The sequence below is a fragment of the Rhipicephalus microplus genome, chromosome 8 (assembly GCF_043290135.1).
Source record: "Rhipicephalus microplus isolate Deutch F79 chromosome 8, USDA_Rmic, whole genome shotgun sequence".
NCBI lineage: Eukaryota > Metazoa > Arthropoda > Arachnida > Ixodida > Ixodidae > Rhipicephalus > Rhipicephalus microplus.
Window position 1 is genome coordinate 29,672,396 of NC_134707.1, and position 16,949 is coordinate 29,689,344.

At 43.0% G+C, this 16,949-nt stretch overlaps 1 protein-coding gene across 5 annotated transcripts in view; it reads right to left on the reverse strand.

The window, feature by feature from the left end:
• LOC119165286 (uncharacterized) overlaps window positions 1-16,949 on the reverse strand; it is a 65,599-nt gene that overhangs the window by 20,590 nt on the left and 28,060 nt on the right. For all 5 annotated transcript variants that reach the window (XM_075871413.1, XM_037417467.2, XM_075871409.1 and 2 more), the window contains 8 exons: window positions 16,054-16,365; window positions 13,539-13,859; window positions 11,037-11,348; window positions 7,828-8,142; window positions 5,509-5,820; window positions 4,189-4,500; window positions 2,770-3,081; window positions 118-438 (listed from right to left, as the gene is read on the reverse strand). In XM_075871413.1, coding sequence (XP_075727528.1) covers window positions 118-438; window positions 2,770-3,081; window positions 4,189-4,500; window positions 5,509-5,820; window positions 7,828-8,142; window positions 11,037-11,348; window positions 13,539-13,859; window positions 16,054-16,365 — 2,517 coding nt within the window. The remainder of the gene's footprint in view (window positions 1-117; window positions 439-2,769; window positions 3,082-4,188; window positions 4,501-5,508; window positions 5,821-7,827; window positions 8,143-11,036; window positions 11,349-13,538; window positions 13,860-16,053; window positions 16,366-16,949) is intronic.

Consider the following 16,949-nt stretch of genomic DNA (forward strand, 5'->3'; position numbering starts at 1 on the left):
TGTTATTTCGATATTTCTATTATGTCCTAAACTTCATTGCAGAGTGGCAAGGGCCATGGAATCAAAACAAGAAACCTGCAACGAGTAAGTAAAACTGGCGGTGGCGCCACTACTTACCTTCGCCAGGTATAAATATGTCTTCTACTGTTACTCCTGAAGAAATAAGTGCTGGCGGACCGTTCAAGTGTGTGCGCACTGTAAAGGCCAGCGTAGTGCAAGGCTTAAATGGTCCACAGGTGACTTGTGTCTGCTCAGGGCGAATGATGGTGCCGTTTGCGCAGCGACCTAGAACGTGTTCGTCATTGCTCTTGTTACCGGCTTTGTCCTCGAAGGCTTCAATAGAACAGTAGTCGAACCGACCATGCGGCCGCTGCCAGGATAACGTAACGAAACCATTTTTGATGCCTTTAGCCATCAAGTTGGAGACGACGGCAAGTTCTGCAATGGAACATAAACAATTTTCAGCTCTTGTTAGCTCAATGGAACCCACTAGGTAGGGCACCGTTTTTATGCGGTGTATTCTCTAAATAGTCACTTATCGGCAAACGTACATACACGTACGGATATCATTGCATAAGTAATAACGACTGAACTTATGATCTACTGTTAATATTCAAACACATGTTAAAGAAAAAACAACACTCAAAGAGTCATTTTACAGTTTCATGGAAGTTTCCTATTAGATTATAGAGAAATGTAGCTGTATTTTTTTCTGATGCCAAAATATGCTGCTGGGAACTGTTGTAATTGGCCGGCAGAATTCCTTCAGCCTAATTGCTGCATCGTTATTAGTTTGAACAATTATACCTTTCAATGTGGCATAATATCTGACTTACGGCTCTTGCCCCTTTTTACTGCAAAAGAAACCTATACTATTGACCAACAAACTGTGAGTTTTTTACTTTAACTTAGAAAGTTCTACTTCCTCGTCATGTCGCTTCACAAAAATAACTTGCGTAGATATCGTGACTACTGACAGTTTCAGTGCTGGACATGCTTCAGTATGTGGCAAGACATTGTTGGTTTTTTTAGGCAAAAATTACAATCTTCGCGACAGTCACAATAGCCTTAGTCCTGCTAGACGACGAGAGAACTAAATTATAGGGCGACTCGAGATCGACAGTTGGAGCATTCGATATGGTCACCATTTCGTAATCAGCCTTGCAGTTCATACGAAATCGGGAAGTTCCGAGATACACAATCGTTTGGTTCCCGCTCACATGCGACGGATCGAAGGGGCTCCTTTCAACCTCAGCTAAAGGAGGCCCTCAGAGCAGCACGAGGTGTCTTCGACCACTTAGCTACAGAATGATGCGACGGTAAGGTTCGGGAAAACAAGGATTCTCCAACGACGTACAATATACTCATTAAGAAGATTTATCTGAGGAGGCGAAAGTATTGAGCGACGCACAGTAACTCGACTAGGCCTCAGGCACTGATAATCAGACTCACGCAGGGCGGGGCATATACCAGCGCCATTCTCTTGCACAGGATATATATCCAGGAACTCTGACGTCAAACTCATGCGCTTTAGGCTCAGGCTTGGCTAGCATAGATCACATGCTCTGGTGGTGCCCTGTGTTACAGGTTGATGAAGACTCTGCATCGTCTAAGCAGGATGCTGTGCTACTCAATCAGAATTCTATGACACAACTATGAACAGTACATTAGGCCCACGATATGGCGGTGATGCTAGGCCTATCTGCACCAATGTGAAAGCGGTCCTGTACGGCCCAGACTAGTTTGTTCATGCTTGAACTTGAGACTCTGCAAGAGCAGAATAAAAAATAATAATTTTGATCGTTTCTGCGTTGCTGCTGTCTTTTGCTCACATTTCGCCTGACATCTAAACTTCCTAATTGAGAAAAAATTCGGCAGATCCCACGTACTTGGAAATCGACATTATGCAAAGCAAGTGGAGGGAAGGTGACCGTGTTTAAATTATTTTTATTGAGCGACACGTCATGAAATGACTCGAACTATATGTACAAATGTTGCACGCAAAGACATATGTTGAAGAGTTGCTGATGTTCATATAACCAGTTGTTTGCACTTTCGTAACCATGCCAACTGAAAGATGCGTATTAGCAACGCCAGAAGATGATATGAAGCGCTGATGCTCGCGAGGATGATGGCCCTGGACACTGCTACATAAGTCAACTTCAGCGCATGGCAACTAACCAAAATTTACGTTAACCATACCTGCCGGTGGTATCAAAGGAGTACATATATATTGTTAATAAAATGGGGTAGTCAGCGCTGCAACCACTATTGACGTTTCACAAAGATTAGCGTCTATTTACTTCATTGCCACGCGGAATGCTTGGGTTCGATTCTATCTGGGACCCTGACATTTATTCTTTGCATACGTCGGTTCGACGCTAACGATGTCGGGTATTTCTTAACGCTGGCGCGTTGAAATTGCCCATGTGTGTTCTCCTCGTTCCTGGGTAGATACTAAGTGTCAATCACCAGAGGCCCATGCCCGCATACCAGCGGTACATACCCGCCCGTGGGTATGTGCCATGGTCTTTCGGGAAGTGTTTGACGACGTACGTGACGGGATTGTGATATTATTCATGTCTTGACCAGCGCGTAATATGATCTTACGCTCACATGCTAATTTTGGTTCCCGCCAAGTCAAGGGGGTTACCACGAGAGCACCCAAACGTAAGTGGCTAGATAGATAGATACGCTCAAAGTCGCCAAAGTTCGCTAAGAACTGCTTCGCACTCCAAACGTGTTTATGAAGTCTCACAAGAAGCTCACCGAAGATTGGCGTCCGTATTTCTGCTGCCGCTGTCCGGCTGATGATCTCGTCCATTCCGCAGCGTGTTTTTGCGGTAACAAGCACGCAGTAGGCCGTATCCGCCGTGCTGTCGAAGGTTATGGCCCTCTCCGGCGCCATGTGCACCTTGCATTCTCTCAAGTATTCTGCTTGGGCACATGCCGTGAACGTTCGGCATATAGTCACGTTAAAAAAATGTATAACTGTGTTCCCTTTATCCGGATGGTCCCAGTGCAGTTGGGTACGTGACGATGATATCGGTACCATAGTGATGTTTCTTGGTGGATATGGTTCTGAAACAGGACACTAGATTGACTGCGCGTCGAATGAAAAGTGGTACATGCTTTACGTTTAGCGACAGGCAGATAACGAGTTGACATTTCTACTCTTATAGTGCTGTGCCACTGCAAAAATAGACGAAGTCTCTAACATATTGCCAAGTTTTCAGCATCTGCGCGTGATAGATTCGCACACTCTACATCAAAGGGGTGTTATGAATTTTATTGGCCTTTAGCAATATTGTCTTTATTTATTGAAAGCACCCATATCTCTAATAAGCAACAACAATAGATATACATCTTATGTGCTTACAGCCAATTAGTCCTAAAAAGGACCATGTGCATGATTGCATACAACTCATTCCATGTACACAAATCATATATATAAATTAATGATTAAATAAAAACAAATGGGAAATAAATAAACAAACAAATCCACTACGCTTGCGGGAACAGTAGCTCACCCCCCGCTCCCCCTAGGATATCAATGTGTATCGAAAAATGACTATACGGGTCACCTGTGTAGGCATCATTTTTTGATATGCTTCAGTAATTATGTTTCAGTGTTACGCGAACACAGTAGTTATCTATCACTTTCACTTGCAATGGGTGTATACGCCATGATAGTACAAAAAAAAACTATTTCACGGTTTGAGACCATGAGCTGCATATTTTTACGTTCATTTCTCTTTTGCAAAAGTGAAAGTGCATCAAAGAGTCAATAAATAACCCTGCGTATCATCCACTCAGCCATTTTGTGTCATGTTGAATCTAAAGAGATCTAATTTTATAATAGCAGAAAAAAAAAGAAACGGCAATAGGCCGATAGTTAGCGCCTTTGTCCTACGTATAAAATGTCACTGCATTTCCACGCTTCCCCAAAGTTTTACTATACATTTCAGCTCACATTCCGCACAAGTGTGGAGAGATGATAGGTTGATATTTCAGGAAATTGTAATGCCTCAACGTTTTATGAATTTCAGGGCATTTGCGATACGCTTTCTGTGGAAAATGGATAAAGGATGTTTGAAATTTGAGGTTTCTCGTTGTCTGCTCATCAGGGGTACCATTAGTGTTCTCTAATGATCCAGCGACAGCAGAATCAGTGTCGAAACGACCTACCTTCAGCGGGTATGAAGATATCTGTTAATGTCACACCAGGGGAACTGATCTCTAGTGGTCCCTTCAAGTGAGTACGCATGGTGTAGGACAACTTCGTGCACGGCTTGAATGGTCCGCAGGCGAGCTTCGTCTGGTCTGATCGAATGATGGTGCCGTTGGCGCACAAGCCTAGCTTGTCCTGGGAATCGATCCTGCTGGCGTTCACGAAGACACTTACAGAATAGTAGTCAAAGCGACCTTGGGGTCTCTGCCAGGATAGCATAATGTAACCCTTTTCTACGCCTGTAGTCACGTTTGAGACGTCGGATAGTTCTGCAAAAGAACAATAATGATTCAGAGCAAGATCCACGCCAGAGCCTGCCAAGTGGCAGGCATTCGCGATGTGGGGTGACCTCGAAATTAGCTACGGAGCGACAAGGTGAGATTTACCAAGGAACACTTCTGCAATATTGACAATATAGGAAATACCTAAATTGATTGATATGTTGGTTTTAATGTCCCAAAACCACCATATGATTATGAGACACCATAGTGAAGGGCGCCGGAAATTCCGACCACTTGGGGTTCCTTAACGTGCACTCTAATTTGAGCACACAGGCCTACAGCATTTCCGCCTCCATTGAAAATGCAGCCGCCGCCGCCGGCATTCAATTCTGTGACCTGCAGGTCAGCCGAGTACCTTAGCCACTAGACCCACGCGGCATGGCTAAAAAGTAGTTAGGTCCTGCTACAGTTTTTGCATCTGTCATCATTATATGGATCACGGAAATGGTCTAACCTATCACAAAATTTGACAAAACAGTTTTCACAAAATTTGTCAAAGGTTCATCTGAGCACATATTTGAACTAGAAGTCTCTCAAAAATTCCACAGCAAAAATTTTATGGCATGTTTTTCACTACTCAAAAACACATCGGCCTTTCATTATTGCCCCTGGAGGACTGTAAGACCAAACCAATCTCTTTTTATAGTCAGTTGAGTCTATTGATTGCGCGCGAAAGCTTTCCTCACCCAACGCAGCTCTGCACAGTCTCCGCGATCAGGGATGGAATGTTTCGAGCACCTCGCGTATTTTGCCAATGGCTTCATAATCGGCCCAGTTCTGACGAATTTGTATGTCATGTGGCGACAACATCATATGACGTTACGATGACGTCCCACGTTTTGGTGACACTCGACTTCATAGGTTGACGTCATCACAATACGACTTCTTGCTTCACTCGTGTCGATGAGAACGGCCATGTATGATGAGGCATCTAAGGCCTTAGCCTTAAAAAAACACTCGATATACAACTGGCCTTTAACGACAGTAGATACTCACCAAACAAAGGCGTCCGTATCTCTGCTACTGCTGGAAGACCCTTGAGAACATGCTCGCCACACTGTGAGCTCGCTGAAACTCCGACGCAGTAGCTGGTGTCGGCGCGGCTGTGGAAATCCAGCCAGCTGTCGTAAGTCTGTACTACGGCGCAGTCACTCATGTCCGCTTCTCGAGTGCAAGACTTGAACGTGGTGCACATTTTTACAGTATACTCGAGAAATCTTCCCGAGACTTGCGCCGACGGTTCCCAGCGTAGACGGGTAAGTGTTGGTGATCTGCCAGCGCTAGTTATATTCTTCGGCGGATCTGGCTCTGAACAAGAGAAACAAAAACATCACGAGCGTATTTTTGAATTAACCAAATACTGAACAGTCGGCATAAGGAAGAGTGGGCACGGGTCGATCGATAGGATTTGGCAGCGCTATGAACAAACACACAACGTAGAGGAAAAACATGGAGTGCTGATATTCACGTAATATGATTAGACAGCAAAAACGTATTCACTTGTCGTCAAATGAACGATGTTACCTTGAGTAGGTTTATGCGAGAAAAAAAGTCTATCAATCGTGCACTTTTACACTATATTGAAAGCAATTGAAAAACAAAAATTTATTGTCGTGAAGGGGCGTTACACACCTACTCTATACTTTTATATGAGAATGATACTCTAATGAACGTGTTCTACCTAATGTGGGTGCTTCACCCTACAATTTATATTGTGCGTGCGCTATCCTCTGAATTTTTTCCTACCCTGTATCACCGTGCTATGCACTTCTTGATCAAGATGGTAAATCAAACAAAAGCAGATGTTTATAATAATCTCTCTGCATACAATTGTCTTTTGTGAACAGTACATTAGGTTGGTAGTCATGCAAATCAAAGATTCTTTCTTTAAATACCTGAACCTTCTCATAACCAAAAATAGGGCAGCATAAACAGATACCGCCCTAATTTTGGCACACATCGCAATTTTTAGTACAGAAAGCAGGGCGAGGTGGTTTGGGGACATCGTGCTTGTTTGTCTTCTGGTCTTTCGTTTTTCCGTTCACAGTGTCCGCGCTCAAATGTTACCAAGAATGTTCGAAATAACTAATTCTTCAATATTTTAGTCCTTGCACACATTCTTCAACGTACTAAATCTCGAAAACAACCTCAATACCAGTGCAGCAAGCCTTAAACACCATTAAATAAACGCTAAAGATTTGAGTTCCAAGATGATTTAGCCTCGGAAGGGAAATCTCTCGACAAGGTACATCAAATGGTTGACATTCGTAGCTGTCTTTACCACCTATACCGTAATGTAACTTGCATCTAAAAAAAGTAACGGCATTGAAAATTTTTAAACAGGTGCCGTTGGAGCAGACGTGTCAACAGGTGGACTTGTCTTGAAGACTCGAACCTAAAAGCCTTGAAGAAGAAAAGTGGGTTTGTCAAAATGTACGCTCCAATGACACCCCGCATTCTCGAATATCTAATTTCTTCAAGCTTTGACCATCCCTCGAGCTTTAATTTTTTTTCGGAGCACGGGGGGATGAAGTAACGTGGTGTTTTTGAATATTGATCCCCTCGAAATCAGGCAAAAGCAGCCCGGAGTAGAACTGGTGACGTCACACTCGTCAGCGAAGCGCCACTACCACGATGACAATATGGTGGTTTGAATCATACGTACCTACATTGCGAAAACACCCAACACTTTCGGCACAACCCGAGATATTGTTCATTTGTTTAGATCAAAACCTCGTTCATAAACAAAACATATCGCGTTAGTTTTGCTCCCCATAAAACAGGGAAGCTAGAAAATGGGTGGGAGAATGAAGGTTGAAAGGCTAATCAGTTCAAAATAACCGGAGTCTTACCCAACACTCCAGAAACAAGTGAGAATTTAGAGGCCAGCAGCGTAATTAAAGAAAGAAGGGCACCGGCCAAAAAGCAAAGACACAAGCTGTGAGCAGTTGATATAGGGTATACGACACCACAATTAGTCGGTGGTCGCTTGTAGAAGCCTCCATTTTCCTGTTCTAGCAGGTGTTAACTGGCTTGATGCAGAGTGGAGGTAGTTTCTATACCCTCGGTCGCACCATTTGTAGAGTGTGCAGGCAAAAAAAATGTTTTTCAAAAAATAACAAGAGCAAGTCATGAAAGCACATTCGGCCAACTGAAGAAAAATATATAATAAATATTTTCAAAGAATATTTAACAGCTAGAATACCCGGTGTAATACTCCACTACACGAAATTTTATACACTATGGCATTTTATCTCTGTGTTCGAAATTATGAAAGCATTTATGTTGAAAAAAGTAATACAAAGGAATGCTCGCCTTTCCCTGGGATAAAGATATCTTGAAGGCGAACTCCCCCTGATGTGTGCACAGGTGGTCCGTTTCTGTGCGCACGTAAAGTAATGTTCACTCTGTCACAAGCCTCGAGGTTCGTGCATGTCACTTGGGTCTGATCAGGATGAATAATTGTGCCGTTCCCGCACGATCCTACGGTGCCCATTTCATTATCCCCATCTTTTTCTGCGGCAACAGAAACCCAGTAGTAGTCGAAGCGAGCCTCCGGTTTCTTCCACGCAACGGTTACGGTGTTATCCCCAGCGGAGAGGAGTGTGAGGTCCTTTACATCTGGCAGGTCTGAAAAAAAAAGGAGCAACTTCATATTCGTCAACATTAGAGCCCTATATCGTTGTCAAATCACATGGGAGTATCCAGTGCAAGACAAAACTGTTATGAATGATCAGAGTGTTTGATCAACAAAGAGGTACGATGTGTCTATAATTTGCTTATGTATCTTATTTATACTACACCTACTCCCATTATACAAGCCCTGGGGCTTGGCTATGAAAAGAGTGCCTCAACATAGCTCAATAATAAAATTATTATTATTAATAATCTACGCTTTAGTGTACTAAAGCCAAGGTAGGAATATATGGGTGATGCCATATTGGAGGGCTCTGGAACTTTCAAGCAACTCGTATTCTTAACGTGCCCTGATTTTTCACAGTTGACGGGCATCTAGTATTTCGCCTCACATAGAAAAGCCGACCACAGCGTCCGTAATCAAACCCTTGGCTTTCAGGTCAGCAGCAGAGCACTGCAGCGTAGCTAGAAGGCAGAAAACATGATACGATTTCGGCGCGCGGAATGCTTACAATCAGCCAGGCACATCCTATAGTGGATACCATCAGTAGATACGTACATAAAATAGGCAACCCAACATTACAGATGTTTTTGGAAATCGATCTTAAAGTCACTTGGGACAGTCACAGACACCTTGTATGCGTGAAAGTAGCCCAGGATCATCACTTGGTGATGCGAACTGAGCTAATAATTCCTCCCGTCAATTTTATTAGTCGTCAGTTTTCAGTTTTGATGGTCCTACAAAGCAAACAAAATCATTTTGTGGTACAATCTCTTCGATGACAGATACATTTGGTAAGGCTATCAAAGAGTACACGGCCTGCATTAAAATTTATGCAGCAATTAAAGGCTGACCAATGTTATTATAATGTCGAAAGCTGTTACTTTTTTTAAAATGTGCACTTACAACAACGAGCTGTTCTCATGTACATTATAAAGTGTACGAAAACATCCTTTCCAAAAATACACATCGACTATAATATAGCCGTCAGACCCAAGCTGACCCAAACGCTGTTTTGAGATCACTTTTTAGGGTCACGCGCAGTTGTCCGCTGCCACCGCCGCTGGTGTCAGTAACCACATTGCGCGAAATTAGATAAAAACAACCTTGCACCAATGACACAGTGGGGCTTGAACCCGGGTTCGCTGCGTGCCAGCCCAATATTCTACCACTTAGTTACGCCGGTGCTTATAACCTTGCTTTAGGCAGGCATGACCTAGCACCAATATCACAGTGGGGCTCAAACCCGGGTTTGCTGGGCGCCAGCCCAGTATTGTACCACTGCAGAGCACTTACATCGGTGCTTGTGACTTGTCCAACTTGTCTTAGGCAGCCTTTATGTCGGGAACGCAATCGCGTCAATATGACTTATAGGGCGTTTTATGACAGCGAAAGAACAACCGGTCGTCGCATATTGCGAATAGCATAACAAGTTGGTCGTCCAATGCTCCAAACCATCACAAAAGTTTGTTCGTGTTCTTCTATTAACTGTGGCGCATACCCACTTCAGCCACGATTCCTCATCGTCCTTCAGCCACTGCATGCACAATTAGCACAAAATTCTTTGGAAGTACTGAGCTGATACCACGCTTCTCAGAAGAATGACAAAAAATAGCATCGTGAATGCCGGCCTACCACCCAAAAGTTTATTATTAATGCCCTAGTGGGTACCAAACAAGTGTGCTTGCAGTAGCCACCCCATTAGTGTTTTGAAAAGACTCTGAAAGGCCGCTGTTCTAGCTTTCGCTGTGACTGTGCTGCGCCTACCGCGCAGGCCTGGCGTTTTAGGGGCGAAGCTCCTTATAGCGGCACCCGTTCATCCCTCGTAACCATTGTAGTGTGTAGAAAGTATAGCATTTTGATTTCCAAGGTGGTGCCGGTAAGAGATTTCTGTGCATTGTTGAACAATAAAAAATGGTTCTCAATGTACATTACAATGGCTGCTAATGGAGAATGAGAGACAGGTGCATTCGGCGTTTAGTTAACGCGCATGCTGCGATCTCCATTAGCAGCCATTGGCATGTACATTGAACACTATCTGACAAGGGTTGCTACGTTATACTCGCGGGGTGTAACCTCCTTAGTTTTAGAAAGGTTTAGTGATCGTTGAGCCGCAGTGCCATGAATACAATGAACTAGTACATACCATGAACTCGAGGTAGTTAAAGGTGGGAAGTATATACGAAGCGCAAGCCGTAAGAAAGTAAAAGCCGAATTCTCCTGTCTCTCATTCCCCATAACCAGCCATTGGCTTGTACATTGAGCACTATCTGACAGGAAAAGTTTGCTGCGTTATACTCGCTGGGCGCAACCTCCTTGGTGTTAGAAAGGTTTGGCGAGTGTTGGGCCGCAGTGCCATGAATACAGTGAACTAGTATATACCATGAACTCGATGTGGTTAAAGGTGGGAAGTAGATCCGAAGCGCAAGCCGTAAGCAGGTGTGCGTGTGCCACCTCTCGTTTAGTCCTTGGAATGTCCACTGGATGGCGGTGCTTCTATATGGGGAATATATGATGAGAAGATGCGAGATGGTGGTACTTGGAGTCTTGAATAGATTGACGAACGGACACACAGACAGGTGCATGAATGGACGCATAAACGGACGCACGGACGGATGCATCGACGATCGCAGGAACGGACGCACGGACAGACGCACGCACGAACGGGCGGATGGACGCATGGACGGTCACATAGACAGACGCATGGACGGACGGAAGCAAGAAAGAATGGATGGACGAATGCTTCGCCCCACTCTCCATCATTCACTCCGTGGATATGCTGCCATTTTTTTTTGATGTAGAGGATTGAACTTAAGTGAAACGTAATTCATAGATGACTACAATAGACAAAGTGATAACTTTCTAAAGCAGAATATTACATGCTTACCAAACAATGGAGTACGAATTTCTGCTGCCACACGCCGGCTGCTGATTTCGTCCATGCCACAGCGTACTTTTGCCGCAATCAGTACACAGTACGAAGTATCCTCTTTGGTGTCAAACAAGGTCCACATCTCTGTCGTCACCTGCTCTTCACAATCACTCAACTTTTCAGCTGGGTAACATGAATTAAACTGGGCACACATTTTCACACTGTACGACTCTATTATACCGGTCTCTCTCTCCGGCCGCCCCCACTGTAGTCGAGTTCGCATTGGTGATTCGGGGATCATCGTGACGTTCGTAGCAGGAATCGGGTCTGAAAGATCAGAACAACCTAATGAATCTATGTTTGTAATGTACTGATGAAAAACATGCATCCACGCAAAAGAGGCTACACGAGAACTCTCATTGTCTTTGCAATTTTATATTGATTAAATATGATAGCATTTCACCCGACATTCCAACGGCGATATTTTGCTGTGCCTGTATGTCTTGCTGTTTGTTATTTGAAACGATTCAGCTACACGGCCCAAATCTTTACACTACCTTCAACCGCCACTCATAATAATCCGGTGGCCGCGTTCATACTTGTAAGTACTCCGCACATCTGGGGTGCTACGTCAATACGTAGTGAAACATTTCCCAGAAAATGCATAGCTGTGCAATTCTAAAGAGCCTAGTGTTTCTTACACTGTACTGACAATGCGACGCTATGCACAAAAATACGGGCATTTCCTACACTTCGCTGAGACGATACGATGCTTTTACTCACCAGTAGCTCTAGTTTCTACACAAGCTTCTGTTTCCCGATATTACTGCCAGATGGCGTCTATATCTCACGCAGCGCCTCCAGACAGCAGACTATCGGTTTTCGATGACATCTGCAGCAGAGCACGCTGATACGCGGCTATTTTTATGTTTTTGTCCGTTGTGCACGTGCCTGATATTACAAGATGTCTATACTACTCAAATTCACAACATTTTTGAAGTCCGTGATGCGCGTCATCATCGAAAAGGCGCTCACGTAACGCAGCTTTTGAATGGGATGTGCTTGAACATTTTTGTGTAGTACAAACTCGCACGTCTAACGCCATTGCGGACCCCTGAAAACATCGCCACAAGTTAGCATACCCTGCGCTTCTTTCGTGTTGAGCACATACAAGTCATTGCTCCAAAGCACTGACAACAAGCTCGAACAAAAAATTGTGTTGCTATATTCATAGAGACAGTCTCCGAAGCATGCGCGCGTGCACCCGATAAAGAGAACGAATATATCTGGCATACTCGCTCTCTGCGCTGAACCAGTCAGCTACGTGGTCACTGTCGGAAATACATGATGTAAATGGTCTACAGTGCAAGCGGCATGTCATTAAAGTAACAATGTACACTCCTTTGCCCAGCCTCCTACTCAGGGTGTATGGTTTTTAAAAATGATGCCAAACTGTTCACTTCATTTGGCAATGCTTTTATTTTTGAGTGTATAGCCGAAAGCCTGTTCTACGTACGAGAATGTTTTAATTTCGCGTAATGTAGTTCATTGCCGCAGAAAAAAAAATCACAAAATAATAAATGCCTTCAATGCACAGACGTGTCATTTCTATACCAGAACCTTGGAAGCAACATGCTCACTTTTCAAAAAAATAAGTTACGGCGTTATTATGCCAGCTGCAGTAGCGCAATGATAACGGAGCATGTAAGCTGGTACGCAAGTGTTATCAGCATTTTCTGCAATCTGTACTCATGGGTGTTCCCCAAAACAAAGCTCTTACGAATGCAGGATCCTTGAAAAGTTGCGTCTATACGAAGCCATTGGTGCAGCCAGGGGAGGAGTGTTCAATTTTACACACACACACACACACACACACACACACACACAAACACACACACACACACACACACACACACACACACACACACACACACACACACACACACATATATATATATATATATATATATATATATATATATATATATATATATATATATATATATATATATATATATATATATATATATATATATATATATATATATATATATATATATATATACATGTTAACATGAAAACACATATGAAAAAGAGTGTTAGAACTTCCCCACCACACCCGAAAAAGTTTTTGGCGACTTCTGGGACTGCAGCCTTCAGAAGTCCATTCAAGCGTATGCGAAAGCTTTTCCTCTAGGCCTGCCCAAGTTGAGGTTACATAGTGTAACAAGTACAATATTGAGAGTATCTGCTTGGCAATTCACACCATCATTTCAACATATATTATACGGCGGGGTGGATAAACCTTGTAAATTGTAGCTTTTACTGCTGCGGGCCCAGGTGCATTTGCAAAGACGTTCTCGAAAGCCAGTCTGTAAATTATGTCATCCGCCCAGTTGCCCTGCCATTCTTAGAGTTTGGACACTGGCACGATTTCAAGGTTCAAATTTTCAATGATTCCCGTCTGGATCAGTCCTAACTTCGCGCTTGGCGATTGTCAAAGTAAACACGCCATACCTTCGGCAGGGATAAAGATGCTCGTTAGCGTCGCTCCAGGAGACCTACGCTGTGGTGGTCCATTTAAATAAGTACGCACTGTGAATGACAAGTTGGTGCATGGCTGGAATGGTCCACACGTCATTTCCGTCTGGTCAGGTCGAATGATGGTACCGTTGGCGCACAAACGGTGCCACTGATGGCCAGCGCTTGCACCGCTATCCTCGTTTTCGTATACCTCGACAGAGTAGTAGTCGAAGCGACTTTTGGGTCGCTGCCAGGATATAGTTACGTAGCCCATCTTGACGCGCACCAGTGTCAGGTTGAACACATCAGGGAGTTCTGCAATGAGCATTGACAAAGTGGCATAATTACTGGCCAAGAACTTAATTCCTGTTCCATATTGATCCATACCAGACAATGAAGAGTGCAATCTACGTGAGATTTGTGACTCCGCAGTGTAAAAATGTCTCACTGCATTAGTGCCCGTAATGACCAGTCGTGATAGTTTTGTGGGCCTCCTAGGTTTGCGTACGACAAATTCGAGAATTCGATCTATTCAAGACCTAAATAACAGCTTTCAAGTCTGGCATATTCTTGAAAGTACTATCACAAAACTAGGGGGTTTGTAGCACCTGATATTTTTATTGTATCTAGAGGAGACAAGCACACGAATCCTGTGGTGTTGGACAACAAACCGATGACTAATTCGCTACCGCAATAACTAAGTTTATCCCGAAAATGTTGCACCGTTGTTTGTACAAACGCGCTTTGAACAAGCGTAGAATAAATTGAGTTTTTTTTCCCCAAAATTTTCTAGGTGCTGAAGCGAAGCTTATTTTAACGACAAGTATGTCTCCGAATATACCAATAATGATTGTATCTGAGGTTTCGCGTTCCGAAAACTACCATGCGATTACGAGAGACGCCGTAGTGGAGGGCTGCGGAAATTTCCACCACCTGGCGCTCTTTGACGTGCACTGCCATCGCTCAATGCACGTAACTCAATAATTTCACCTGTACCGAAATGCGAGCGCCGTGGCTATGATTGAACCCGGGGCCTTTGATTCTGCCGCTGAACACTGTAGCCACTGATTCATCGTGGTGGATGCCTCCAATTATACGATACGCAGCTTGTAAGGATCGCAGTAATGTCAAAATGCTGCTGCTACCTATGTTTTTTCAACGCGTTGTCTGAACGGAATCATTATTATAAATACTGTTTTGTATCTATCTTAATGATTCTAATGTTAAATTTTTACACTGACGATATGACTATTTTCATGTCGCATGAATCATTAACTACTCTGATCAATAATTTGAGCAACTAACTGACCAATGTCGGTAAAATGGTGTCGTGTGAACAACTCACTTTTAAATCCACCTAAAACTCATTTCATGATTTTTAAAACCCCTAAAAATAATTCTTTTTATACTACAATTGTGTATGAATCACCACCTAATTCCGGGATCTGACTGCGTGTGTTTTCGGGGCATGAAATATAGCCTTACTTGAAGTTTATTGTTCATATACATTGTCCTAAATTAAAAAGAAACAGCACCTAGATGATATATTATCACTGAATAAATGTCGTCCACTTTTTTTACTTGAAGCCTTATTGTGTGTATAATTAGCTTTTAGTGACATCACCTATGGTATTATACTTCATGGCGTAATACCGATAACATTCATCTTTCGTCCGCACAGCACATTCACTGAATCAGGCCATTCCAATTTTTACCAGCAGTTCATTTTTTTTCTAATGACGCTTCACTCCTTCAGGCTAATCTCATTATTACTGTGTCTGGCTTGTTTCAATTTCACGTAATCAGAATAATATTTAAAAAACTGAAAGACAGCTTATGTTTGATTTAATCAATTCTAGATTACTCACTAACATCAACAGCACTAGGTGCGCCCATAATCAGAACTATTTTTTTACCTAAACGTAACACCAACTATGGCAAACTGACATCCTCCTTCGGGGTGATTAATATTTGGAATTATTTAAGCTACTTACTTATTTCATTGTCATCATTACATGCATTGAAACATGAAGTTAAAAATTTCATCTTGTATAACTAGGCTGACCACATTAATTATTTATATTCTAAGAGTGTAAGTACTTAGAAATTTTAGACTGTTTTTTTCTTTGATGGCTTGCTCATTTCATTTCTATGACTGATCATTATGTGCATTCAGAGTGTTTTTTGTTTTGTTACTTATTCGCTGTAGTGTTCTTGTACTTTCACTGCTCACTTCCACTTATGTTGTGTATTATTACATGTGGTTGCAAATATACCTTCTATTGCTATTGTTACCAAAGGGACCGACCACAGTCGCCCGACTTTAGGACCCTAGTCTGCATACTTTTAAGGCAAACTTTGTATTCTGAATGTATAAAACTGGAAACTTAAACTGAAAAATACAGCACAAATGCAAAACAGAAGAAAGGGAATTGTTCATCCTAATAATTATGGTATGCATTCTCATATGCGATAAGCCATGAGTGAGAAAAAAAAAAGAAATGCTCACTGAAAAGAGGCGTCCTGAATTCCAGTGTTGCTGGGAGACTGGTGAGGACATTTCGGCCACACCACGCATTTGACGTGATAAGGATGCAGTAAAGGGAGTCCTCTGCGGTGTTGATATCCAACGACTCATCCAATGTCTCGTACTCCGCGCAGTAACTTGTGTTTTGGTTGTCGTCACACGTTGTGAAGGCCTCGCAAACTTTTACACGATACACGTCAAGGATGCCACTTATACGAGCGGGAGCCTGCCACTTGAGTCTAGACAAGGTTGGTGATTCTGCCACCACGTTGATGCTCCTGGGTTCACTTGGATCTGGTGCACAGGAGAAGGGGCATACATAATTAGGGCTGACTCATGGATCTCTCATTACCCCAGCTTGAGAGATAACTGCGCCAAATGACAATACAATCTTTACGTAACCTGGCAGTGATGGCTATAGAAAAGGGCTGCCTGAAGTAAAATAAAACTGTGTAAAAAAGTTCTCGTATTATCGTTTCTGCGCACTCCTACAACATATGCTGATACATAAAATCAATGCGTGGGAGTCCTAGCAACACGAAATATATTTCAGCAGAGCAAAACTATCATCAAGATCTCTAGTGGTGGCTGCATGGGAGATACGTACTATTGCAGCGTATCGCGAGAACTCTGATATCCATATATGAAGCATCTGATCAAAACAATAAAACTATCAGTATTTTTCTTAATTGCCAGAGGAAACTGAAGCCATCGCTGCTTCAATATGACCAAACTCGGTGTATTAAAAGAGGGGATAGTTGTAGGGAGGTTTCGTGGAAGGAGCTGGTAAGGCCACGGGCGTTATCGCAGCACACACTTTAAAATACAGTCTTCTTCTTCACACGGCACAGTTGTCCCAACCGAGATTTGCCTACCCC